At 47.6% G+C, this 27,374-nt stretch overlaps 2 protein-coding genes and 1 long non-coding RNA gene across 32 annotated transcripts in view; 1 reads left to right on the forward strand and 2 right to left on the reverse strand.

Annotated features, from left to right (window-relative positions):
* ITSN2 (intersectin 2) overlaps window positions 1-14,589 on the forward strand; it is a 134,455-nt gene extending 119,866 nt beyond the window's left edge. For 8 of the 14 annotated variants that reach the window (XM_070236576.1, XM_070236579.1, XM_070236575.1 and 5 more), the window contains 10 exons: window positions 1,653-1,759; window positions 2,671-2,854; window positions 5,418-5,516; window positions 7,253-7,420; window positions 7,841-8,056; window positions 8,632-8,753; window positions 9,527-9,609; window positions 12,483-12,566; window positions 13,017-13,190; window positions 13,683-14,589. In XM_070236576.1, coding sequence (XP_070092677.1) covers window positions 1,653-1,759; window positions 2,671-2,854; window positions 5,418-5,516; window positions 7,253-7,420; window positions 7,841-8,056; window positions 8,632-8,753; window positions 9,527-9,609; window positions 12,483-12,566; window positions 13,017-13,190; window positions 13,683-13,840 — 1,395 coding nt within the window. In that variant the 3' untranslated portion in view covers window positions 13,841-14,589. Of the gene's footprint in view, window positions 1-1,652; window positions 1,760-2,670; window positions 2,855-5,417; window positions 5,517-7,252; window positions 7,421-7,840; window positions 8,057-8,631; window positions 8,754-9,526; window positions 9,610-10,394; window positions 11,161-12,482; window positions 12,567-13,016; window positions 13,191-13,682 lie in introns of all 14 variants that reach the window. The other 6 variants (XR_011426544.1, XR_011426545.1, XM_070236582.1 and 3 more) reach the window with 4 other exon arrangements.
* LOC138917894 (uncharacterized) lies at window positions 1,515-13,807 on the reverse strand. The gene is made up of 4 exons (XR_011426551.1): window positions 13,668-13,807; window positions 6,323-6,414; window positions 5,995-6,101; window positions 1,515-3,456 (listed from the first exon to the last, which is right to left on the reverse strand). It is a non-coding gene; the product is annotated as an uncharacterized lncRNA (long non-coding RNA).
* Window positions 14,590-16,440: 1,851 nt separating the features above from the next.
* The window catches only part of FAM228B (family with sequence similarity 228 member B), a 94,506-nt gene continuing 83,572 nt past the window's right edge, over window positions 16,441-27,374 (reverse strand). For 7 of the 17 annotated variants that reach the window (XM_023619422.2, XM_070236589.1, XM_070236588.1 and 4 more), the window contains 5 exons: window positions 25,967-26,044; window positions 24,510-24,597; window positions 24,229-24,385; window positions 20,365-20,509; window positions 16,441-16,647 (listed from right to left, as the gene is read on the reverse strand). In XM_023619422.2, the coding sequence (XP_023475190.1) occupies window positions 16,447-16,647; window positions 20,365-20,509; window positions 24,229-24,385; window positions 24,510-24,597; window positions 25,967-26,044 (669 nt within the window). In that variant the 3' untranslated portion in view covers window positions 16,441-16,446. Of the gene's footprint in view, window positions 16,648-17,399; window positions 17,746-20,364; window positions 20,510-24,228; window positions 24,386-24,509; window positions 24,598-25,966; window positions 26,045-27,374 lie in introns of all 17 variants that reach the window. The other 10 variants (XR_011426549.1, XR_011426550.1, XR_011426548.1 and 7 more) reach the window with 5 other exon arrangements.

Genomic DNA, 27,374 nt, shown 5'->3' on the forward strand with positions numbered 1-27,374 from the left:
CGCCCTCCTGGGAGTGTCCTGACATCTGCAGTCTGCTCGTGGAGCTGGAGAGATTTAGAGAGGTCCAATTCACAGCACTTTCAGTTGAGTTCTTTGAATCCATGTTCAACTCAACTCAGTAAACATTAATTGAAAACCTACTGTATGCAAAGCACTGTGCTAGAGAACAGAGCTAAAGAGAAGGTTCCTGCCCTCGAGGAGTTCACAGTCCTGTGGAGAGACAGACAGACAGTTGCAGAGCAGCGTGGTGAAGGCTGGGGGGGGGTGACTCGGATGCTTTGGGAGCCGAGGGGAGGGGACCGCCCCCAGCCAGCAAGGAGAGGTCAGGAAGGACCTTCCCATTTAGGCCTTGGCCAAGACCTGAAGGACAAGGACGAGTTTTCTATGAGGAAACAGAAGTGGGAAGGCATGTGCTGAGGGAGTTAGGGTCCTGCACGTAGCCCAGAGTGGCTGAGCGTCAAGTACGTGAGGGCCAGGCTGGCGAGGCTGGCAGGGGGCAGACCACAGCGGGCCTCGGGATCCTGGAGAAGGAGATTGCATCTTATCCCATGGCCAGCGAACAGTTTTAATAGGGTGATGTTTCGTGTGTATCTTGGAAGGATCACACAGGAGAAGAGTCCTCTCAGATAACGTCGCTATTTCCTTAAGGCCTTTAAAGTCTTTCCCTGAGAACCCTAGTTGTTTAGTGGAAACTTGGACTTAGAATCAAAAGGAGTTGAGCTGAGTTCTAGCTCCTCCATATTCTCACTTTGTAACTGAGCAAAGCGCTCTTTCAGCCTTTATTTCTTCACGAGTCATTTGGGAATAATAATACCTGACTCAGCTTGACCTACATCATATCTGAAGTTAATTGAGAAACCTCCCCCCCACACACAGATGTGTGCACATGCACACACAGTGTATGCATATGCGTACATATCAGAGGTTTGTAAATCCTTAAGTGCTCTGGAACACTGATGGAGAGGATTATTTCCCCTTCAGTCAGCCAAACTCTGCAGTCCACCCCTGCTGGGCGGTCAGTCTTGAGGGTAGTATAAGTCTTGACTGTTTTACAAACTGCTTCCAGAACCCTGAGGTGCTCGACCTGGCAGCAGTCACGCTTCCTCAGTTCTGCACACTCCTACAGCATGTAGGCGCTTTATGCCATGGTTTTATTTAACCTTCATAACACCCGTAGGAGGTGAGTATGAGAATGTCCTCTTCTTGGTGAGACTACTGGATTCAGTCCTCAGAATCAGCCTTGATTAGGAGCCCAGATAGCAAAAAGTAGGGAACTTACGCAATTTAAAATTTAACCATCCTAGGACTGGCCCTGTGGCTGAGTGGTTGGGTTTACGCACTACGCTTTGGGGGCCTGGGGTTTTGCTGGTTCGGATCCTGGGCGCAGACCTAGCACCGCTCATCAGGCCATGCTGAGGAGGCGTCCCACACAGCACAACCAGAAGGACCCACAACTAGGATATACAACTATGTACTGGGGGGCTTTGGGGAGAAGAAGAAAGAAAGAAAGAAAATTTAATGATCATAAATATGTTTATTTTAAAATACCATGATCGTCTTAGTTTCAGTGTATGAAGATCTTGTTTCACTTAGACCACTTCAGCTGTGTTTTCACACTTTGGCTAACTTGTTTCTTTTGTGCTTTGATTTAGGTTTTTCAGAAACCGATGATGGACTCAGGTGTCCTCACGGAAGGAGAAATGGCCTTGATCTTTGTTAACTGGAAGGAGCTCATCATGTCCAACACGAAGCTGCTGAAGTGAGTTGTGCGCCTCGCCCGCCGCTCGGCAGACACCCCGGCCCCAGGACGGAGGCTTCACACGCGCCTCTCCACAGGGCTGCGCAGCAAAGGGACTTCCAACTGTCTTCTGCTCCCTCCGGCTTTCTATTTTATTATAACTTTATGAAATGCCCTACAACTATAAAATACATAACTACTGAAGTAAAGAAATAGAATAAAAAATACTTCGATTAAACAAAGAAAAAGTTAAATCATTAAACAAATCGTATGTTAACATAGGATTCCACAAACTGGACTCTGTTTTGGGTAGTAGAGTCCGGAGAGAAGCTGCAGCTCGTGGCCCAGACGTGACTGGCTAGTCTGGCAGCCTCCTAAAGACCCTTGTGGAATTCTGTTCCTTGGGGTGGTTTTCTGTCCCCTGTGCCCAGGACAACAAGCTCCTGGGAGGAGGCACCACAGGACCAGCTCTGGCTGCCTCTCCGCCCTCCCTGGGGCTTGGCCGCTCCCCTGAGGACGAGGCTCACCTCCACCTGCACGCCTGGCCGCCAGGGTTTCTGCTCCCTTTTGCCCCTACAGAGTGTGGAAAATTCCTTTCTTCTTGGTTCAGCCAAGAACAAGTTAGAATTTTTCAAAAGAAACTTTGCTAAGAAGCTAAGGTGAGACTAAGCCAATTCTAAAGGCCTAGAGACACTCACGTGTCTGGCCTTCATTTTCTTAATCTTCTTTGCTAACGTTTCACCGAGGTTGACTTGGCCAGTAGAGCTTCATGCCTAAGCCGCCTCCTCCTCCTCCTGAGTCTTCCCTCAGGGTGCCAGGGGTTTTTAGATAGCTCACTGGTTATCATTACCATTAATCTCCCATGCTAGTCATCCTTCACCCACCAAAGACATTCACTTAGAAGCAGAGAGTGAGAGAATGTGTGGTTGCAGGGCCTTACGGGTGCGGAAGAAGACCAGCGGCGAGAAGATGCCCGTGCAGATGATTGGGGACATCCTGGCAGCTGAGCTGTCCCACATGCAGGCTTACATCCGGTTCTGCAGCTGTCAGCTTAATGGAGCAGCTCTGTTACAGCAGAAGACAGATGAAGACACCGACTTCAAGGAATTTTTAAAGGTAACTCTGGAGGGGCTGGCCTGGTGGCGCAGCAGTTAAGTTCACACGTTCCGCTTCAGCAGCCCGGGGTTCGCTGGTTGGGATCCTGGGTGCAGACATGGCACCACTTGTCAAGCCATAGCTGTGGCAGGCATCCCACATATAAAGTGGAGGAAGATGGGCACAGATGTTAGCTTGGGGCCACTCTTCCTCAGCAAAAAGAGGAGGATTGATGGCAGATGTTAGCTCAGGGCTAATCTTCCTCAAAACAAACCAAGCAGTTGGTGAGGAAAAGTAAAGCTAGACCTTACTCAGAAGGACAACACTTACTAATGCGGCCACACGCCACCTCACAACGGGGGTGCGTTGTGAGAAATGCATTGTCGAACATCACAGAGTTACTTACACAAACCTAGGGGGGTACAGCCTGAGTAAAATCAAGCATTACATGAAAAGGAGAGTCTGTCATAACCAAATAGGATTACCCCAGGAGGCAGCATAATATCATGCTTCAGACGAGACAGGCTTCAGAATCGGACTGCTCAGGTTGGAATCCCAGCCCATCACCGTCCAGTTGTGACCAGGACAAGCTACGTAACATTTGGTGCCTTTGTTCCTCTCACCTGTAACCCGGAGATAATCAGGTAATACTTTTAAAAGTACTTTAGCACAGAGATTGGCACATAGTAAACATTCAGTAAATGCTATTTATATTTATCTTCCTTCTAATGATCTCAGGGATGTAAAAATGGTTCAATATAAGAAGGCACTGAGGACAGAACCCTTCAGTTAGTTATAAGGGTGGGAGGCAAGGGGTTGCCTAGAAATAAACTAGAAGAGACGTAGAAAGAAACCAAGATCATAGAAATACTGGTCAGAATAAATAGATAAATGTAGATTTGTGAGTGCATGTGAATGTTTTAAAATAATCAATGGCAGAATTAAAAATAGGACATTTACCTTCTAAAGCATAGTAAAAGATTTTTGAAAACTTTTTTCCAAATAGTAATAACAATAACAATGTAAATAGGATGTCAGTGTCATCACAATTGTAATAATAGTAAAAATAAAAAGTTTACAGTCTCATAATGAAAGGCATAGTGTTGATTATATTAAAAAGCAAAATCTAATAATAAGCTGTGTTCTAAAATGTTGCTTTTTTAAAAGACTCAAAATACATAAATAAAAAGCAGGAAGATGCTTGTTATAGCAGCATATATAGATATATCCAAAAACAAAAAGGGGCAGCAATTTTAATATCCCATAGTGGGACGTGACTAGGTAAATTTTGGTAAATGTATTTTTCAATCATTAAAAATGATCGTCCTAGAGTACCAGCTACTCTATTCAGGTACGGGACTAGGACTAGGAGCAGAGGCAACTGAGACGTGGTCCCGGCCTCCTGGAGTTAACAGTCTGCCGCGGCATAGAGACACCTGTATTACCCAGTCCGGATGCGGCATTATGATAAAGGCACCATGGGTTATTAGGGGGCTCAAGAAGGATCACTGAGAGGGAGGGAAGGTGTCAGGGAAGGGTGAGGAGAGCCTGGACAAGAGGAGGCATAATCTGAGTCTTCAGAGGTGAGCACAAATTAGCCAAGTGAAGAAAGAGCAGAAGGGACAGTACCAATAAAGGCTAACACATCCATTACGTGGCACACAGTAGGTGCTCAATAAATGGTAGCAATTGTTACTAATAAGGAGGGGACAATGGGCAGGCAGAGGCAGGGGAAATCTAGAGCTATTAGAAGACAGAGGGATTGGCATCAATGGTGACTCCTAGGGGTGTGTGTGGGAAGGTGGGTGGGTGCAGAATGGCGCTACCAGCTCAGGTAGGGATAGAGGTAGAAGAGAAGGCTCTTATGACGGAAGATGAGGACTTCATTTCTGGGTTTGTTGAGGTGTTGAGGTGCCTTTTGGACATCCAGGGAAGAAAGACAGTAATGGGCAAGTGTGGAGCTCCAGAGAGGGTCTGGGTTACCCTCTGGGACTGCACTGCGGGGGATCTTGGGCAGCAGCTACAGTTAAGAGTGAGTAGAGAAGGGGGCTGGCCCCGTGGCCGAGTGGTTAAGTTCGCGCGCTCCGCTGCAGGCAGCCCAGTGTTTCGTTGGTTCGAATCCTGGGCGTGGACATGGCACTGCTCATCAAACCACGCTGAGGCAGTGTCCCACATGCCACAGCTAGAAGGACCCACAACGAAGAATATACAACTGTCTACCAGGGGACTTTGGGGAGAAAAAGGAAAAAAATAAAATCTTAAAAAAAAAAAAAAAGAGTGAGTAGAGAAGAAAGAAGGGAAGAAGACTCAGGTCAGCAGACTGGGAAGAGAGTGGTTCTGGAAGCAGAGGAAGGAATGATCACATAGGCTGTCATATGGGTGTAAGAAAGAACTGAAAAGAATCCTCTGTTTTTGGCACACGAGGTGAGATATTCCTGCTGTTAATCTGATACACATCATTTTGGATCCTGAGCTTTTAGAAGAAATTAGAAATCTGAAAGGTGGTTAAAGCCAGGAGTATAGCCAGTGTTTCCTTGTTTTCCTTGAGGCTATGATTTCCTCAAGCCTCTCACTTGTTTTGCAGAAGCTGGCGTCCGACCCCCGATGTAAAGGAATGCCCCTTTCCAGCTTCCTGCTGAAGCCCATGCAGAGGATCACCCGCTACCCCCTCCTCATCAGAAGCGTGAGTGCCCCTGCTGGGACGGAGATGCGTGTCCCTTTGAGGCTCACAGAGGCTGGCAGTCAGGCAGCCTCCGAGTATGCCAGCCACCTCTGCCACATGGGCTGACCACCATCTGATGGACCCGGCACTGAGCGTGTGTGTGTGTGTGTGTATGCATGTGAACACGCACATTACAATCTGAAGGGCCGAATCCCTGAGGTGGGCGAGTAAGAGGCATCCACTGTCACTTGGGTAACCTGTCCTCCCCTTCCCAGAAAGCTTGCCCGGCCTCTCAGAGTCAAGAGTGTGTCTGTCTAGGCAGAGGAAAGGCCCGCTAGGTCTCCAGTTGTGGAGCCCGTCTTGAGCTCACACAGAGCCCACCATTGCTACAACCGTGGACTCCAGTCTTTCTGCTGAGATCTGAACTCATCTACCAGCTGAACAGCCCCAGCCAGATGCCCCAGGAGTCCCCAGCTCAGCATGTCCTAACAGAGCTCACCTTCGTCCCCGCGCTGTAGCCCACCTCAGCTTGCCGACTGCGCAGTCCTAGGATTCCATCCATCTTCTTGACATAAGCAGCATGGGCCTCTTGAGCCAATATGCCTTCTGAGGAGATGGCAGACTTTACAAAGGGTTATTCCACAAATAATCATTGATAGAATTTTAACAGCTTACAAAGAAAAACAGTAGAAATAATATAAGATTGTTGCTTTTTTCAGTTATGCTTTGACCATTGGTCTGTGAGCCATGTTAACTCAGTATAGACCTTATGTTACAGTTATGATACCAAACTGACCCATTATGCACATTATTCCACAGTCCCTTACCTGAACTATTTGGGGCCAGCCGTGTTTCAGAATTCAGAATGTAACTCAGATACTGTATATTGTACGGCACGCCAACAAAGCCTGGGCAGCACCTGTGACCAAGCACATTAATATTCCCACAGTGAAATACATGGATAATCACTGCAAGTAGAGTGAATAAATGCATCTCTTCAGTTTAGGTCAGCTTTTGCCACCAAATGACTTTTGAAAAACCTTCAGGCTTTCAGGGCTTTTCCCCGGTTTGGAATTGTAAACAAAGGCCTGTGGGCCCCACGACTACAGGAGGAGTCCAGACCGGAGCTGTCTGCTGATGGGCCTGCTAATTTCCGGAGGGACCACGCACACTTGTATTCTGGCCTCTATTCTTTTACGTTTGTAACAGTAGTTTGAAGTCATCTCCAAATGAACTGAATGCATTTTTCTACATGCTGACAAACAGGATTTTATTACATTTTTCCTGTAGCAGGAGATTCATTGCTTTCATCCAATTTTTCAAAAGGATCAATGACCCTCAAAACATTGTGAACTGTTGCTATTCTGCAAGTTAACACACTTATCAAAGTTGCAGCCAGTTTATACTGAAGAGTTCACCCTAAAGGCACATGGCTTAAATTATTGGGGGGGAAGTAGGGAGGCACCCTTTAACATGTGGCCTGTTACTAAAATGAGCCAGAGAGCCACCAGAGACCCACAGATTTCAGGGCACTTGGTCCATGTGGCACTTGGCACACTCTCTTGTAACTGAGTCACCTGTCTCCCCAAGAACTCATGGGACTATGACCTTCTGAAGGGCAAATGATTGTCTTGCGCACCATTTTATTTCCAGTGCTCAGCACCGGGCACATATAGGCAGCCAATAGGAGAGCTGGAGGGGTGGGTTGAGGACACAACACATCCATGACGTATTGTGATGAAGCCGGTCTTTTCCAGATTCTGGAGAACACCCCTGAGCACCACGTAGACCATTCCTCCCTAAAGCTGGCCCTCGAGCGGGCAGAGGAGCTGTGCTCTCAAGTTAATGAAGGCGTTCGGGAGAAGGAAAATTCAGACCGACTGGAGTGGATCCAGGCACACGTTCAGTGCGAAGGCCTCGCAGAGGTGAGGCCGTGGTGTGCAGCTGGACGCCACCAGGCAGGCTGGGGTGGGGAACCAGGTGCCGGCCTTCCCCTGGTGTGGACCGTCTGTGCCTCAGCTCAGCCCGTGTGCACTCACCATCCTGCCCCTTGGTTGCCATCTTCCTTTCTTGTAAAGAGAGATTTGATATGTAGGTTTTGAGTTCTTTGAATTCAGATGGTAGAATCAGTATTCTCTGGGTATAAGTAATCATTTTCACCGGGCCGGTTCGAACTCTCAAGAAAAATAAATGTAAGGATCTTTTGTGAAAAGGGGGGATGATCACGGTCACATTGCCAACTAGAAAATCCTATCACAGTACCCTCAGGTCCAGGGCACAGGTCTGGGGGACACTGGGATGGTTTGTGCTGGGACTTACAAAGTGACAGTTTCTTTCTCTTCAAGCAACTTATTTTCAACTCCCTCACCAACTGCCTGGGGCCTCGGAAGCTTCTGCACAGTGGGAAACTCTACAAGACCAAGAGCAACAAGGAGCTGTGCGGGTTCCTCTTCAATGACTTCCTGCTGCTCACCCACATGGTCAGGCAGTTTGCGGTCTCCTCGGGCTCTGAGAAGCTTTTCAGCTCCAAGTCCAACGCTCAGTTCAAAATGTACAAGACGGTAAGTGGTGTGCTACTGGCGGTCGCATCAGGAGCATCACGAGGTGTTTCCTTTACCTTAAGGACCTCCTTCCCGTCCTGAGCCTTTCCTCTCCTCCTGGCATGCTCTTCACCTGTTCCAGATGTCTCACGCCTCCTTTGTCCCTTGCCAGAGAAGAAGCTCCTCGAGTGGCTGGGTCTTCAGTGCCCTCCGCCAGCCGCCAGCTGGGTTCCAGCTTTGGATTCCAGCCCCCTCCCTGGCGTACATGCCATCATGTGATCCCACCTCTGTCCACATTCAGCCTTGGGTCTCTCTGTAAAACCGAGGCTGAAGCAAAATGCCAAGTGTCCGTGCATGGAGCAGTTGTGGACACTCAGAGCTCCTGTCCCCAGTTCTGTGACATCTCATCTACCCCAGATGTTTACTTTCACAAAATGGAGACAGTTTCTTTTTTCCTAAATAAAAGATCCTAGAACCAAGACCCCTCTCCACCTCTCCCAAGGCTCTTCAGAACAGACAGAACTCTCGGGACATAGGCAGGGTGGGGGGTGGTGCACTGGCCCATCTCACAGCCTGTGTTTTGGCCCTAATTTCAGCCCATTTTCCTGAATGAAGTCTTGGTGAAACTGCCCACAGACCCTTCCAGCGATGAGCCTGTTTTCCACATTTCCCACATTGACCGGGTCTACACCCTCCGCACAGACAACATTAACGAGAGGTCAGTCCTGACCACATGTGACCTGCTTCGAAGTCTAGGAGAAAGCTTGGACATCTCCCTCGGCCATACATCTCCAGTCCATGCTCAAGTCCTGCTGGTTCTGTGTCCTCTCTCAACCAGCCCCTCCGCCCAGTCCCACTGGGAGGCCTTGCCGTGGATGTGCTCGGTTACCTCCGCTGCCTCTAACACTTTCCCTGCTTCCAGTCTCTTCTCGGGATCTTCTCTGACAGGAGACCCAACACCTCACTTCCTGCTAAAACCCCTCCAGCAACAGTCCCTGCTCCATCGCCTGGTCTCTGAGGCCCTCTCTGTGCCTCTCAGAGGCTCAGTCCCACCCCTCCACCCCACAGGACCTGTGCGCCCCCTTCCCCCTGTGTGGAATGCCCTTCTCCCTCTCTGCCTGGCCCGCCGTGTGTCCTCTAGGGTGTAGCCCGGCACCTCTGTGACAGCAGACCTCCTCCTGTGCCACGGTTCTCTGTGTAGTAGAACCTGTGTTCTCTCGTGCTGAATTGCATCTTCTTTCTCCGTGTACCCAGCACCTTGCAAGTGCCTGGTGATTTGTAAGTGGTCAGGAACTGTCTAGAAATTCTCAGTTTGATCCTCAATTAGCAAGCGAGTCTTTCAGTTGCACTAATCGCAGGTCTATGATTGGAAACTTGTCAAAGCTGAGGATAGCAAAGGAGAGAAGAACCAGTGCAGAGCTTGGGGGTTCCTGGCTGAACCTGTGGGGTGCGCAGGAAAGCTGCCCCATGGTGTGCTCTGCTTCTCTGCAGGACTGCCTGGGTCCAGAAGATCAAGGCGGCTTCTGAGCAGTACATCGACACCGAGAAGAGGAAACGGGAGAAGGCTTATCAAGGTAGTCGGTGGTGCCCCGGAGGGTTGGAACCCGCCGCCAGGGGTCCTGGGGAGGGGATGGGTCTCACCCTCAGGACACAAGCTGCGGCTGCTGCTGCTCCTGCAGTGAGAGGGTGAATGGGGACGGCAGAGACCAGGCTTGCTGCAAGATGAGACAGCAGAGCCCACCTCAGCTGCTGTGGCCTCTCCTCCCGTCGCAGCTGTTCAAACCTCTTAGGGGCCTCTCCGAGCCCCCCGCCATTACACAGACGGGGGTCATCTAGTGCGAGCTCCAGGACCTCCCTTCTCTCTGTGGCAAAGGCTGTGTCCCTCCGCCGCGAACACTCATTCTTCACTCCTGTTTCCAGGAGGGAGGGGCTTTCAATGCACGGCTGACCCCGCCTCTGCTTGGTCCACTTTGCTCCACCAAACTTCACTTCTCTGGCCTGTTTCCCTTCAGCTTATAAACACTCTGCTCCTCTCCCACCTCAGCCTCTGCCCCATCCCTCCTCCAGATCCACCCATCCTCCCCCTGTCTTGACAACCAGGTCCTGGACTTTAAGTTACCCCCCCACGCCCCCGGCTCCCCCTTGCTCACCAGCCTTTCACTCCACTTGCTGTCCCCATCATTCTGCGCAAATGACTCGCTCACACGACACCAGTGACCTAAATAATGGCTTGGCTCACTTTCCCTCCTCATGCTCCCTGCACCCAGTAGCAGGAAATTGAGGCTCCTCCCTGCCCCTGAACCCCATGATACCCCTGAGGGTCCTCCTACCATCTAATCTTCTTTCATCTCCTTCCTAGCTCTTCTTCCTCCCGCTGTACCCGCGGAGTTCTGCCCTCACCTGAGCTTCTCTCCCCCTCATCTCATCCCAGTTTCAGTGGTCACAGCTGGGCTGCTCTCTCCCGCGCCCACGCTCTCCAGATGCACCTGCTCGACTGCTCCCGGGTGCCTGCTGGACATCACAGATTGGCATCTCCAGTGGGGTTAATTAGCCTCCTTCCAGAAGTAGCGCCTCCTGAGAATCTCTGTGGATAGCAGTATTGTCCTCGGCCACCCAGACTGGAACATGCTCTCTGACCCCCGACGCTTCTCCCCTAGTCAGCTGCCGAGCCCATTTGTTCTCTCCATCATTCCTTTTCTCATTTGCTGGTCCTTTCCTTTCCTGGCAGCACAGCCCCTTCCGGACCCTCCAATCTCCCACCCTGGCTATAGCACGAGGTACCCCCACCATCACCCATTCCCTTCATTTCTGGAATATTCTTTCTACAGGGCTGCCCTCAATCTCTCTCTCCCTGCTTAAGCATCTCCCCTTTTGCCTCCCAAATTAAGGACAAAGTTCTTAGCCTGCACTCGGGGCCCATCCCCAATATTACCTGGTAGCTGCCCCATTTCCCGCTGTTTCCCTCTGCCCACATCACTGCCTAACTGAGCAGCTCACCCGTGAAACCCTGCCGCCCACCCCCGGGCACTCCTCCCCTTCCAGTCCCGTGTTCCTGGCTGCTCCAATTGCAGCTCTGTGTGTTTTTTTATTCAGGTGTCCCTTATTTTGTTATTTACTCCTGAAAGGTATGTGTAAATTGGCTCTTGCTAATTGACTCTTGTTTCAATGGTACTTTAAAGGCTTGCTGCTGAAAAATCAATGACTGAATCACTTGTAAAGCACATAATGATCTCTTAATTGGTCAAAGATGTGAATCAAAGTTTTTCTGTGTTAGTTTTGCTTAACATCAGTATCTGTACATATTGTTATGCATTTCCTTGTGTTCACCTCTGTAGACATTTATTGATTACTTACTCTGTGCGAGGGCCGTGCTCCTCTTAACCGGGCCTGCAAAGGTGAATCTGGCCCCGCCCTGCCTTCGGGGAACCGAGTGCCAGTGCTGTGCAGGAGGGTTGGCACCCATGGGAGTGGGCCACTGCTCACAGAGAAGGTTCTACTTGCCCTGAGTTTTGAAAAATCAATAGCTCACCAAGCAGCCTTTTTGTTAGTTTTCAAACCCCTGAGCAAAACCTGCTTACCTAACTTCATATTTACCAAGATAATCTGGAGTTCATGGACTCATCGCTCTCCATATTAAAAGCCTTTTTGAGTAGCCCCTTAAATAGAATAAGGTCTTAAGTGAAACTGCTTTGTAAGCTGAAGTGTTTTACAGATAATTGGAACTATGGTGAGTAGTTAGGAAAATAGACTTTGCTATCTGATGTTTAAATTTTGACCCTGCCATGTAGAAGTTCTGTGACGTGAGCATGTTATAGTCCTTTCTAAGCCTCACTTTTCTCATATATGGAGATGGCAGTTATAAAGAGCTGCCTTACAGGGTAATTGTGCAGTTTAAGTAATATAACTTATGTAAAGGTCTAGCACATGCCTAACACAAAGTAAGTATCCAGTAAATGTTAGCTGCTTTAAGTGCTGAGTGAATATAATATATTCTTATTTTATGAACATTACTATTTGCTAGGCAATTGAGAGATTAATACATGGATGAATAAACAGTCCATGCTCTGCACTGGCTCCTCTCGGCAGGGGAGACGGACATGACATAGAATTTCAGGCCCAGCAGGCTGTGGGATGCTCAGAAGCCAAGGATAATGGATGCACAGAGGAGGGAAGGGGTCTGGGAGGTGAGGTGTGAGATTGGGCCTGCGTGTGGAAGGATGAGTAGGATGCTGACAGGCAGAGACAGCAGGCAAGGCATTCCCAGCATGCAACACAGGCTGGGCAGAGGCACAGAGCAGCCAGACGCCAGCCTGCTGGGCTGAGCACAGTGGCAGGTGAGGCTGGGCAGTGTTGGGTTGGTTAAAAAGACAGACTGTGAGTATCTACAGCCTAGCGTCATCACTGCACGCTCAGCATTCTCAACATGACTCCTCTTTCTCTTTTGTAGCTCGCTCTCAAAAGACCTCAGGCATTGGGCGACTGATGGTGCATGTCATTGAAGCTACAGAATTAAAAGCCTGTAAACCAAATGGTAAATGCTTCTTTCATTAAACAGACATAGTAACTGCCCCACTATTTGCTGATGACTCTTCTGAACATTGAATAATAGGATGCTTTTAAAAAGTCAGTGTTTCCAATGCCAGTAAAATGGTTATTGGACCAATATTATCATCACTGTTTTCCCATTATGTACCAAAGCCTCCTTCCTCAGGCTTCTGAGTGGAGAAAGCACGAGGCAAGTTGCACTGACACTTGCCCAGGCTCAGGGGGAGCAGCCCCAGCTTTCGAGCCTGCCTGGTTGCTCCTCAGGTTTATGATGCTGTCAGCATTGGGAACACAGAGACCACAGGCAGACGTGGGCCCCTGCTGCGCGGTCTACAGAGAAGCATCTGTTTGGATCCTGCTTTTGCTTGAGGAAGGTCCTGTTGTCACTCATTTTACCTTTACAGGCCACATGTGTCTTTGGTTTGTTTTTGTTCAGGAAAGAGCAATCCATATTGTGAAATCAGCATGGGCTCCCAGAGCTACACTACCAGAACCCTCCAGGACACACTAAATCCCAAGTGGAATTTTAACTGCCAGTTCTTTATTAAGGACCTTTACCAGGATGTGCTGTGTCTCACCATGTTTGACAGAGACCAGTTTTCACCAGATGGTAAAGTATAATTCAGCCAGGGGATCTGAAGCATCCCCAGCACTCTAGAATCTCAAGTCTAGATCCAGGGTACTTGACCTTATTTTTACCCCATGACACCTCAGGGGAACAGCACAGGCCCATGGTCACCAGCATCTCACTCCGGCAGCAGGTGGGGTGCCTTCTGGCGCGGGGGGGCTCAGGTGTGTTTCAGTCTTTGAGCCCAGTCACTCCCTACATACCTAAGAGAAACACTGTGCGCCTGGCACATGCCGGATGGGGGAGATGCTCCCTGCCCAGAGACTTGGATTCCAAATAGGCAGTTTCCTCCACACGCATCCCTTGTCATTCTGCATGCATTCATTCACAGCGTCAGACAGCCAGTACCGAAAGAAGTTAGTTACTTTTTTTGGATTTGAAAGTTGTATGAATCCTGTTTCAGACACCCCTCATGTGGTGGTTTTTAACAATTTTATAAAGAAGACTTTTGACTCTCACCTGTCTATTCACCAGATTTCCTGGGTCGTACTGAAGTTCCAGTGGCAAAAATTCGAACAGAACAGGAAAGCAAAGGCCCCACCACTCGCCGACTCCTGCTGCACGAGGTTCCCACCGGGGAGGTCTGGGTCCGCTTTGACCTGCAGCTTTTTGAGCAAAAGACTCTCCTGTAGGAGCCTTGGGGACCTGCCCACTAGGCTGGGCTGGAGAAGACTGCGGTGCTGCCCCCAGGCTGCAGGAGGGTCACGCGGCTTCATCCATCACTAGGCCACGCACGCCGGGGCCCTCTATGTTATTGCACACTAAAATCGCTAGCAATCTATGCAAACATGATCTTTCCTACACATAAACCCAACCCCATAGCACAGTGCCTTGTACTAGTGTTAACATGTTCGGCTGTGTTTAGATGCCAAGGTTTCCATTTTCAGGGCTATAAAAAGTATTATGTGGAAATGAGGCATCGGACCACCAGACGTTACCACTTGGTTGAATGTGTCCACTGTGGGTGGTTTTGGTGACGCTGTAACCATTCCACACCACGTGACCTCTGCCGGGTCACAGCCACTCAGGAGGTAAAGGATTGGGACGAAATGCTGCAGCCTCAGCGTGTGAACAGCCTGATACTGAAATAGTGTCTACTCGTGCACTGAATAAAAAACAGAAACTTGATCGTTTTATTCCTGATTAGATTTTATCATTCTCTGCTGAGACAATATAGTTTGAAATCTACAGGGGAAAGCTTGATTTACTTTAAATACTGTGAACTCTAATGATGTGGAAAATATTTTTCAACTTTAATTTTCTGAAGTATAAATTATTTATGTAAATTCCTTGTTTTGCATATTTCATAGGACATGCACCTTTAAGCTTTATCATTGCCAATATGTACAGAAAGAATAAAAATACAAGTTTATGAATGTAACTTCTTTCGAAGCTTGACTGTTTTGCTTTCCATGTGAAATGTTCCTAAAAGGTAACTTCAGAGGTTGCTTACGATGAAACCAAGTTTCCTTTCTGCGACAGTGGGAAAATCAAGGACAGGGTAGGGATGGGGAGCGTCCAGGAGACCCCAGGGCCTTGTCTTGACTCTAACATTGACTTGCTCTGCGACTCTGTTACATTTACCTAATGTTTCTTTGATGGCTAGACTAAATGACCTCTGTGGGCGCTAGACCAGACCCTTTGAGTCCTTCTGCTTGCCTAGTTGAGTAGAAACTTCAGGGGTAACTTAGGAGTAAAGGAAATGCTCAAGTATTAAGCATCATCGGCAGGCCCTCAGCCCCTCCAGCTCCAGAAGCACCTGTCTCTCCCCCCGCCCAGTGCTGTCAGAGCCACAGCCACACCTGTCAGAGCGGCTTGTTTGGCTTCTGGATTTTGAAGTATGAAATTTGTTTTAAAAATAAGGTCTTATACACTAAACCCTAGGTTAATAAGTATAACTGGGAAAAAGATCTGTCTTCTAGAAGGGATTGCTGAGGCCACGGGAGCCCTGATTTCTCAGGGAGCAGGTCCTCTCAAGGAGCTGGAGGAGCAGGAAGGATCCAAATGTCCCTCCACCACAGCTCCCATTGCCATTGAACTCTAATCACTGGACAAAGAAGAGCCGGGAAACATAATTCAGAATATTCATATTTTTAAAAACCCATCACTTAATCATTTCAGGCGTTGATCCTGGGCCTGGATTGGTTACAACATACACATAAGAGAAGTATGCCTGTGTTGAAGGAAGACACCACTCAGTATCCGAAACCAAAACTGACTCTGTTGCTTAATTAAGGGAAAGTTTGGCTGCTCAGGCACGGCCTTGCTGAGTAAAGCAAACTGCTGATCTTCTGTAGGGTTTGGGAAACGAATTTTGTGTTGGTTATGGAGGCAGATGTAGGGTGATGTCCAACAACGCTGCCTCTGACTGGCTGACTTCCAAAGCAACAGGCTGTTACTGATGCGTCAGGCAGGTCTAAAGCCAGCTCTGGGGTTATTTGTGACCATAGCTACAGAATAACCCTTTCCCCAGGACAGTGGGGACTTGACCTCTCGCTGGGATGAACTGTGGCTCGTGCCATTTCTCTACGTCTAGATACATCAGACTCTTTTCAGAGTTAGGACAGAGGAGCCTGGGGGATGTGAGTCAGACTTCTACAAAACTATAGAGGAAACTCAATGTCAGCACCCCCAGCAACTTCAGTCACCCCCTCTGCCCTAGGAACGCAGCTCTGCCCTTAAGAAATCAAGTTCTCTCCTGATTTTCTGAAGGGCATGGGGAGGGGAGAGGAGGATGCACCCTGAGAATACTCACACATCCACAGGGAAGGACTGAGCAGCCGTGAGGAAGGCCCAGCGAGCCCCTTCGGCGCTCGTCAGGGTGAGGGTGCCGAGGCAGGTGAGCGGGCTAAGTCCGGTCTCAGAAAGAGGACCCAAATTCTGAGCAGCGTGACTGACATCACCAAGTCTGGGTGGAGGTGAGCAGAGAGAATGAACGTGTGCTTTGGGACCAGAGGGACTGGACTTGGAACAGAACACTGCACTTTCAAGCCATGCAATTGACCTTGAGCAAGCCACTGAACCTCTCTGAGCTTCATGTTTTGAGAGAAATACTATCTTGCTGTGAAAAACCTTTAAATGAATATAAGATACCTCACGCAGTTCCTGGTTCACAGCAGGTGCTCGATAAACAGCAACTATTATTATCTGGATATTTCTTGCAATATCTTTCCACTTCTGGAGAGAGAAAACATGTTGGGAGTATTTTAACTGTTGTATAGACACTGCAAACTCAGGTTCAGCGAAGCTTTATTACAGACGCCTCCTCACAGCTGATGCAGTTCCGGCTGTCCCGCTGGAGCCCCAGCTGCAGGGCAGCCAGGTGCTGCGCCAGGACCTCTGCTGTCATCACTCTTCTCTCCATAGGCTGGGGCCCCCTTCTGTGCCGGCCTTCTCCAGCTGCCCAGGATTGGGGTCTGTTCCTTCTGGTTCCTAAAACCTATGACAGAAGGGAAGAACTGAGTGTAGGGTGGGGAAGAGGGCCCTCCAGGGACAGGGAGAAAGGCCCCGGTGGATCCCAGGCAAGACTCAGCCCTCCTGTGCGAGCTGAGACCTTCTAGGTGGCTTCTCAAGCGGCCCTCTCCTCACCTCCCTCACTCTACCTGGTTTCTGCAACTCAGACCAGGCTTCCTGTGTCTCTGGACTCCACACAGTACCAACCTTTTCACTGTCCAGCGGAGATGACGAGCTGTCCACAAAATGCTTGCTCTCCCTGCCACTGTGCTCAGACCAGGCAGGGACCACTTTTCCCAGCACCCCACACCCTGCAGTTAGGGTCGGCTGCAGGAATGGCCACACTGATGGAATGTATGAGGCCGGCCCACCTCCTCTCCCAGGGCAGAACTCTTCCATGATCTCTTTCCTTTTCAGGCTGACAGGAATGAGTTCCCCAGGACAACCTTGCAGGCTAGGTGCTGAGCATGACAAAGCTTCCATCAGCCTGGGTCTCAAAGACCGCATGGAAGAGGGACAGCCTGCTGACCTGCTGACCCACCCAGTTCTGGGACATGAGCGAAAAATAAACTTCTCTTGTGTGTAAACCACTCTCCACTTTTTGGATCTCCTGGTAACAGCAGTTCGGCCACCCTCCCCTAAGGGCAGAGCTGACGAGTGCCCATTCAGATCGGAGGGAGCCGCTCCTGTGCTCTCAGGACAATTACGCTCAGAGGAAACTGCTGAGGAAAGACTTACCTTCCCACATAAGGAGAATCTGTGTCTCTGGGGAGAACAATGGCATTCAGTAGAAGTTGGGTCACAAAATATCTAACAAGGTTTTCAAGCTAGAGAGAAGAAACAGTCTCTCATCCTTTGTGCAGTGGAGGTGAGGGGTGGAGGTGAGGGGCCCGGCTGCTTGGTGAAGGGAGAGATGCAGTCAAGACAGGTCACAGACCGGTTATATACCCAGTGCCGGAAGCCTTCCCCGGAAGCGTCCTACCCTCAGGCTTTAGCATACAGGGCGTGGGAGAGACGATGGAAGGGGAAAGAAGCCATGAGCTGTAAGCCGTGCCAACTGGACTGTGAGCTCTGGATGAGAAATCTGTGAACAGAAAATTCCTGCATTTAAAATACCCTTTAGCCAAAGCACTCCTGAGAGAAAAGAACAAAGCTAGAGGTATCCCACTGCCTGATTTAGAAATATACTACAAAGCCATAGGAGTCAAAGCAGCACGGTACAGCCCAAAACAGACACACAGACCAACGGAACAGAATGGAGAGCCCACAAATAAACCACACCTCTACGGACAGCTCATCTTTGACAAAGGAGCCAAAAACATACAACGGAGAAAGGAAGTCTCTTCAATAAATGGTGCTAGGAAAACTGGACAGCCACGTGCCAAAGAATGAAAGTAGACCATTATCTTACACCACACCCAAAAATTAATTCAAAATGGATTAAAGACTTGAAGGTCAGGCCTGAAACCACAAAACCACTAGAAGAAAACAGGCAGTACACTCTTCAATACGTCTTAGCAGTATCTTTTTGAATATCATGTTTCCTCAGTCAACGAAAATTAAAAAAATAAACAACTGGCACTACATTAAACTAAAAAGCTTCTGCACAGCAAAGGAAACCATCAACAAAATGAAAAAACAACCTAACAACTGGGAGAAAATATTCGCAAATCATGTATCTGATAAAGGGCTAATATCCAAAATATATAAAAAATTCATAAACTCAACAACAGAAAAACCAAACAACCCAATTAAAAAACAGGAGAGGGGCCGGCCCAGTGGCGCAGCGCTTAAGAGCACACGTTCTGCTTCTCGGCAGCCTGGGGTTTGCCGGGTGCGGACATGGCACCGCTTGGCAAAAGCCATGCTATGATAGGCATCCCACGTATAAAGTAGAGGAAGATGGGCACAGATGTTAGCTCAGGGCCAGGCTTCCTCAGCAAAAAGAGGAAGACTGGCAGTGGTTAGGCCAGGGCTAATCTTCCTCAAAAAAAAAAAAAAAAAACAGGCAGAGGATCTGAACAGACATTTCTCCAAAGATATACAGATGGCCAACAGGCACATGAAAAGATACTCAACATCACTAACCATTAGAGAAATGCAATTCAAAACCATAATGAGCTATCACCTCACACCCATCAGAATGGCTATTACTAAAAAGACAAGTAATAATAAGTGTTGGAGAGGATGTGGAGGAAAGGGAACCCTCATACACTGCTGGTAGGAATGTAAACTGGTGCAGCCATGATGAAAAACAGTATGGAGATTCCTCAAAAAATTAACAATAGAACTTCCACATAATCCAGCTATTCCACTTCTGGGTATTTATCCAAAGAACATGAAAACATTATCTCGAAAAGATATATGCACCCTCTATGTTCACTGCAGCATTATTCGCAATAGCCAAGACTTAGAAACAACCCAAGTGTCCATCAGTGGATAAATGGATAAAGAAGATGCAGTATACATACACAGTGGAATAGTACTTGGCCATAAAAAAAGATGAAATCTTGCCATTTGCGACAACATGAATGGATCTTGAGGGCATTATGCTAAGTGAAATAAGTCAGATGGAGAAAGCCAAATACAGCACGATTTCACTCATATGTGGAAGATAAAACAACAACAAACAAACATACAGACACAGAGAACAGACTGGTCTTTACCAGAGTGGAAGGGAGGTTGGGGGAAGGCAAAACAGGTAAAGGAGGACATGCAAGGTGACAAATAGCAACTAGACTTTGGGTGGTGAACACGATGCAGTCTACACAGAAATCGAAATATATTGGGCCAGCCCAGTGGCGCAGCAGTTAAGTGAGCACATTCCGCTTCAGCGGCCCAGGGTTTGGCGGTTCGGATCTCAGGTGCGGATATGGCACCACGTGGCATGCCATGCTGTGGCAGGCATCCCACATATAAAGTGGAGGAAGATGGGCACAGATGTTAGCTCAGGGCCAGTCTTCCTCAGCAAAAAGAGGAGGATTGGCAGCGGATGTTAGCTCAGGGCTAATCTTCCTCAAAAAAAAAAAAGAAAGAAATCAAAATATAATGATGTACACTTGAAATGTGCATAATGTTATAAACCAATGTTACCTCAATAAAAAATTAATTAAAAGAAAAAGTCCAAGGTAAATCTTTGGGTGTTTGTTCATTCAATCTCCACATGGTGAGAGAGGAAAATTAAAAATTAAAAAATAAAATACCTTTTATATATCTAAACTATCATTTTGCCCCAATTTTTTTAGTATAAATTTTATTTCAAAAGATTCCCACCTATTGTGACTGAACTAAGGAGAACACAATTTTTGGTCTGGTTTGGATATAATAAGTAGTAGTAAATGGTAGAAAATGGCAGAGGAGCAAAAACTCAGGGAAAAGAGCAGAGGAAACCTGTAACAGCACAGTCTGTCCCCCGAAAGTGGGGTCCAGAGTCTCACAATCTGCTCGTTTTCTGAGTTCCTTCAGTCGAGGCTCCCCTGCCGAAGGCGCCCTGTCTGTGCTGCCGCACGGGGCCCAGAGGCAACCCCACCATTTCTTCTGCATAGAAGAAACCCTCCTTCCGCCTCGCTTCCTCAGTCCCTTCTTCGGCTGCTGCTTCCTCTGCCCTGGGAGCCCCTCTGAGAGGGAGGGGTTTGCCAACGGCTCAGATTCTGTGGAAAACATTGTGCCCTCCCAGCCCTGCTCCCCCACTGTCTCTGCTCACCAGATCCTTCTTTTCCTTCCTGTTATTCCCCTGGCTGAGCTTCGAGCAATGAAACTGCCTTTCAAAAACAACCTGACTTAGGTCGGTGGTCTTTTTCTCTTTATCAGACAGATATTTCTTTTCTGCACAGATAAGCTTTTCAGGACTGCAAAGAAAAATAGAAAAAAAAAAACATCTCAACTCAGTACAAACAGAATTTTACCATTCAATAATTGTCTGAAAATTAATTTAGCAAACTCAACACTCACTTTATGAAAAGGAAAGACTGAGCAGACATCACTGGGTGGCTGTCCCACAATGTCTGCCCACCCACACCCCTGCTTAGGTAGGCAGTGTCGTGTGACCTTCTCCAGCTGTGGCTGAGACACCTGGTCCAGAGTCTCAGTCCCTAGAGCTGTAACTGGGACAGAAGGGCTCCCCGGCAGCCTCGGGGTACTCAAACCAGCAAGTCAGAGAGGACTAGAGCATCCGCTTTCCAGCACACGCATAAGCAGCAGAGAAAGCTGGTGTGCAGAGAAAGGGGAAGGAAGCAGGAAAAGCTACGATGAAAGCTGCACAGGCCCGGAGAGGAAAGGACTGGGCTCCTCCTCGTCCCTCAAGCGGCCTGGCTATCTTCCTGATTGCTGTGGTCTGAAGGTTTGTGTGCCCCCGAAATTCCCATGTTCAAACCTAACCCCCAAGGTGACAGTATGAGAAGGTGGGGTCTTTGGAAGGTGATTAGGTCATAGGGGCAGAGCCCTTATGAGTGGGATTAGTGCCCTTATAAAAGGGACTCCAGAGGGCTCCCTCGGCCCTGCCACCATGTAAGGACACAGTGAGAAGCGCTGTCTATGCATCAGGAAGCGGGTCCTCACAACATACTGAATCTGCTGTCACCTGGATCATGGACTTCCCAGCCTCCAGAACTGTGAGAATAAATTTCTGTTGTTTATAAGCTTCCCAGTCCCTGGTATTCCGTTATAATGGCCCAAACAGACTGAGACACTGACCACGAATTCCATGACAGAGGGGTGCTCTCTAACACACTGAAGCCCCTCTCCCTTTTCTTTTTTTGAGAAGGATTCCACTTTTTGTAATCAAACTATCTCTGACTGACAGAGCCACCTTGCTTTGTCCTTTTCTTATTAAATAGCCATGTGAAGCCTCTCAGAGGTTCCCCCAGGCCTGTCCCCAGAAGCCCAGGCCCATCTAGGGAAATAAGCCTTCTTCTCCATCCACTCATTCCTTTGACAAGCATCTATATGCATCATCTTCTACATTCCAGCTAAGCGCTGGGAACACCGAGAGAAATAAGACGCAGTCCTGGCCCTCCAGGGGCTAGCTGTGGTGGGAATGGCAGGCAGGTAGGGGTGTAGAGGTATAGTTATCACCATGGGATAATTCCCTCTCTCGCCTGGATTGGGACAGCCAGCAATAAACCGAAGGAGCAAAGGCATGAAACAGCCTGGCAGGACAGGGAGTTGTAAACGTGCTGACTTAACCCAGAGATTTTTGTGGTTTATTTATATTTCTTTCCTTTAGCGGGAGGAGACTTTTCAGACGAAGCCAGAAAGGGTGGCGGGGCCCGGGGACCTTATGTGCTATGTTAAGGAGTCTGGACTTTACTGGAAAGGTTACGGGAGGCTGCTGAAGCGTTTTCAGTTGGGGAAGGTTGATCACTTCAAAAAAACTCCTCGGGCAGCAGGGGGAGAGCCCACTGCAGGAGACCAGACCAACGGGAAGAATACTGTTTAAGGGGCTGTGACCACACAGGCTGAGGAGCTGGACAGGGGAGATAAAAAAATAAAGCAAAATAAAGCCTTCGTCTTGCTGGGGCATAGGGAGTTATACAATTACTAATATTTAAATTAAAATGTTTATTAAAATTGATAAAGAAACTATAAAACCAGAAATAGAACATAAAACTTCCAAATCACTAGGGAAAACAGAAACAAAGTAGCATTGTATTTTCCAGCAAAACTCAGGATGAGGGATAAAAAGGAAGAACATGACAATGCTTCTATTTTTGCATAGGATATAAAAGTTTGCACAGGCCAACACTCCTGCTACAAGAAAACACCAGAGACTTTACCAAAAAAAGAAAACTATAATTTTAAACTCATTGGACAGCTGCAGAAACAGTTCCAGAGAGGAGACGGCCCTTCCTCAATGAGTTGGCAATCTCCAGCTTTCTCCTCCCCTGGGCACATTTGCCAACGTCAAGAACCAGGATAGAGACTGACTCCTCCATGCTCCCAGCGTAGCTTTGCTGGAATTTTCCTCCTGAGCCTGGCTGCTGTTCTGGCAGGTGGGTAGTTAACCTCGTTCTCAACATCTCCCTCCCCTTGGTGGGCAAGACAAGCAGTGCATTGGAATAGGTTCCTTCGTGGGGAGTGGAGACCCTCCAGGCCCTGAGTAGAGACAGCCTTCCCCAAAACCTATCTGAAAAAGAAGCAAATAAAATGCCAGAACTATAAAAATAAAACAATTGATGGGCTGGCCTGGTGGCACAGCGGTTAAGCGTGCACATTCTGTTTCAGGGGCCCAGGGTTTGCTGGTTCGGATCCCGGGTGCGGATGTGGCAACGCTTGGCAAGCTATGCTGTGGTAGGCGTCCCACATATAAAGTGGAGGAAGATGGAAATGGATGTTAGCTCAGGGCCAGTCTTCCTCAGCAAAAAGAGGATTGGCAGCAGATGTTAGCTCAGGGCTAATCCTCCTCCTCAAAAAAAAAAAAAATTGAAAATAAGAATTCAATGAGTGGGCTTAACAACAGATTACTAGACACAACTGAAGAGATTATTAGTAAAATATCTAGAATCAAATATGGAGAGACAGGAGGCTAGCTTGATGGCACAGCAGTTAAGTTCACACGTTCTGCTTATGCCACCCGGGGTTCACCGGTTCGGATCCCAGGTGCAGACGTGGCACCGCTTGGCAAGCCATGCTGTGGTAGGCGTCCCACATATGAGATGGAGAAAGATAGGCATGGATGTTGGCTCAGGGCCAGTCTTCCTCAGCAAAAAGAGGAGGATTGGCAGCAGATGTTAGCTTAGGGCTAATCTTTCTCAAAAAAGAAAAAAAAATATGGAGAGACAAAAAGGATGGAAAATACACAAGAAAAGGTCAGACACAGCGAGGATACAGTGAGAAAATCTAAAATATGTTTAACTGGAGTACCAGAAAGAGAGGAGAGAGAGAATATGGCAGAGGTAACAATCAAAAAGAAAATGACTGGGGCCGGCCCAGTGGCCAAGTGGTTAAGTTCATGCGCTCCGCTGCAGGCGGCCCAGTGTTTCGTAGGTTCGAATCCTGGGCACGGACATGGTACCACTCATCGCGCCACACTGAGGCGGCGTCCACATGCCACAAGTGGAAGGACCCACAACTAAGAATATACAACTATGTACTGGGGGGCTTTGGGGAGAAAAAGGAAAAAAATAAAATCTTAAAAAAAAGAAAAGAAAATGACTGAGAACTTCCCAGAACTGATTAAAGACATCACTTTACAGACACAAGACCCATGACTTCCAAGTAGGATAAATAAAAAGAAATCCACATCTAGAAACATCATGTAAAACTACAAACAATCAAAGACAATAAGAAAATCTTAAAAGCATCCAGATTAAAAGATAATTATCTTCAAAGGAATAACACTAAGACTGGCAGCTGACTTCTCAACTAAAAAAGTAAAAGACAGTCAGATATACACTGAAAGAAAGTAACTGCCAACCTAACACTCTTAATCCTGTAAAACATCCTTTAAGAATGAAAGTAAAATCTGGGAAAGGCAATATACTGTGTGATTCCAACTATATGACATTCTGTAAAAGGCAAAGCTACGGAGACAGTAAGAAGGTCGCTCAGTCAGTCGATCCACCTTTACCTGCATCCCCCACGGGCCCTCCCTCTCGCAGGTCTCGCAGAGGCTTTGTGCCGTTCTTTTGGAATCACACTGTGCAGAGTGAAAGTGAACTGTGGCAATTTGGCATACAGCCTGGCCTTCTCTAGTTCTTTAAATTCTTTTAAGGTATATCGTTTTCCTAGAGGAAGATAAAAAATCTGAATCAACACTCTTACAGTCAACCCCAGCCACTCTTGTGGTAGGAAATCATTTTACAATTAGAAGTCTCTAAACATAAAGCCCAGCGATCACAAGGTACCTACCTGTCTTGTATTGAAAAATAGCTCTCTTCTCTTCATCCATCTCTTGCTGTCTTCTAAACAGAGGATCATAAAACGGTGGGACTGTAACCTACAAGAAAGTTGACTCTTTGAGGGTCCAAGCGCAGTTTGTATTAGGCTTTCAAATCTGTCCGAAGCATTCAGGTCTGCCTTTGCTGTACACCAAAGCAGCTGAGAATAAAGATCCGTGAGTAACATCAACCCATAGCGCAGGGGAAGGGTAAACGTCTCCTGCCCCACATTAGGACAGTTCACTGAGCCTTAAGTGGCTGAAGGGAGGGAGGGCTGCCCAAATAGAAGAGACATACTTCTATTCAGAGTTCCACTGCATCACTGCATCAGTCAATAAATATTTGCTGATGCTACTGCATGCTGCATCATGGCGAGGTCCTGTCCTCAGGGATCTCTCAGTCTAGAACAGACAAGTCACACACAATGACAATCTAGTCATTGATGCTGAGAGGCATCAGCTCAGGAGGCTTTAGGAGCACGAGGCAGCACTCCCAAGAAGCCTGGGAGGAAGAGCGTCTCCTGGGGGAGCTGACAGCCAGTCTTTAAGGGCCTGTGAGAACAGGAGAGCAGGTGAACCTCAGTATGGGGGAGCGTCAAGGGGCCGGGGTGCACAGCTTGTGGATAAAGGCGGTTTTCCCCTCCCCGCTTCTCATTACAGGCTTTAGACAGAGATGTTTTGCCCTTCTTTACTTCTCCCACACACTTGACCCAATGCTGGGCCCGGAAGTACACACGAGGTAAACAGTTACTGAAAAAGCGAGGCAGCACCGTGAGTGCCCAACACCCTGCTCGGTGAGTCTCCCAGAGCCAAAGAACCTTCTTGTCTTCATAACAATGATCTGCCTTGGTTTTCTGGGAGAAGCAACATAAACCACTTGTCTCTTCAGAGCCACACACATTTTTTTTAAGTGAATAGCAATATCAGATGGCTACTTCTACATAGGAATAAAAAACTGAAACCCCCTTCTCAAAATTTTAACTCACATATTGCCAGGTTTAAAATGTTAAGACTCATTATAAACTCAGCTCTCTGGGCAGCTTTCCCGCCATCCCTCCTTTCACCTCCCGCAGAGGAGCTCTGCCTCTGGACCCACCGCTCCCTGCACTGATTCTGTGACACACTTGTCACAGGCCCCTTCACTCGCTGTCCACATATCTTCCTCTCCTTTCTGGGCTTCCAGTTTGCTGAATGTGAGTGGATGAATGAATGAACAAACGAACGAATTATCACACACACCCCTTGTTCACAATGTAAATTCCCTAGCAGTCAAAATTACTTTGGGTTCCTATTCTAAAACTCAAGAGAAAGGCTTTGGCAGATTTATTTTTATGAATATAAAGTAACTACGAGACTTCTAAAATTACTAGGTTCTCCCCATCCCCAAAGTTTCTAAGAATAAATAAATAAAAGTAAGAAACTTACTTACCTTTCCATAATTTGGGTCCTTTTTCATCATATAAAAAGGATTGTATACCTCAGGATCACACAGGTCTCCAATCATTTCCTTTGGGGTAAAAAAAAAAGTACACCTAAAAGCAAATTACTACATACAAATGTGTTTTGCAAGATTCAAAAAAGCCAAATATTTTATTCCATTTTTATATAAAATCATAGATTCAAAGGGTTAGAAAAAACCTCAGAAGTAATTTAGACTGCGGTGAGAGTTCACCACCTTCTGGGAGAAGAAATCATCAGCTGTAGTCTGAAGTCATCAACCAGCCTCAGTTTGAGAACCTTCTGCTCCACCAGGCAGGTTCTCTCTTGGGCATTCTAACAACTAGGAAGTTGTCCTTAGACTGAGTTGAAATCTGCCACATGCAGATACTAGTTCTCTCCCCTGAAGCAACACAAAATACATCTTCCCATCACCCACGTCGGCCTTCTAAATGTTTAAAGGTTTCATTCCGTCTCATGTCATCTCTTCCTCAGACTAAATGCCCCATATTTCTTTCCACTCTTCCTCCTGTGAAGTGTTGGCAAGTCTCCATCCTGTTCTAAAGGTTCTACAGCTGCTGACCGTCCCCTTACAGCGTGGACAGGAGTGACGAGACGGTGACAGGACGGACAGGGGGACTTTGATGCTTTCCACTCTCAACACAGCCTAAGAGCTCCAATGTTTCCTTGGAAGCCAGCTCGCGTGGTTGATCACAGTGAATTTACTGTCATTTAAAATCACTTGGACTTCAACACATGGCTTTTCTAAGGCATGGTTTCCCCATCCAATACATGTGTGATCACATTTCTGGGCACAACTATAAGACTTTTCACTTTAGTTTCAGAGAGACCTGGATCTGACCTTGAGCTCTGTCTCTAGGGCATTTAGGAAGAAGTATTTAATGTATATATTCAGAAACCTGATATCCAGAAATGTAGATATCCAGAAATTAGTAAATATACTTAAATGCTCTAACATTCCAGTCAAACTCCTCTAGATCTCTAGTAAATACCTGGAAATTTAGAAGGGCCTAAATTTCAAAAGAGGGTTCTGACTTCAAAGTTAAAATAGAAAAACCTTCAAAAGCAGCAGCCAAAATTTTGTTGTTGTTTTGTAACACCAAACTGCAGAGCAGAGAGCAGGCACTCGTGGTCCCTATACCTAATGGCTGGCTAACTCGACAGCCATGGGACCCCCTTCTCCCTTGCCTGCTTCCCACTACAGAGGTCGTAAAGCCACACACTCTCTTTCCTGGCCCTGCTTCTTACTAGGATTTGCGATGTGACCCACTATGGCCGATGAGACCTAAGGGGAAAACTGCTAGGAGCTTCTGGGGAACTTTTTGCTTCCTGATCAAAGGATCCAGTGTTAAGAAAAGGATGCCCTGGCACGATTCTTT

The sequence above is a fragment of the Equus caballus genome, chromosome 15 (genome assembly GCF_041296265.1).
Source record: "Equus caballus isolate H_3958 breed thoroughbred chromosome 15, TB-T2T, whole genome shotgun sequence".
Classification (NCBI taxonomy): domain Eukaryota; kingdom Metazoa; phylum Chordata; class Mammalia; order Perissodactyla; family Equidae; genus Equus; species Equus caballus.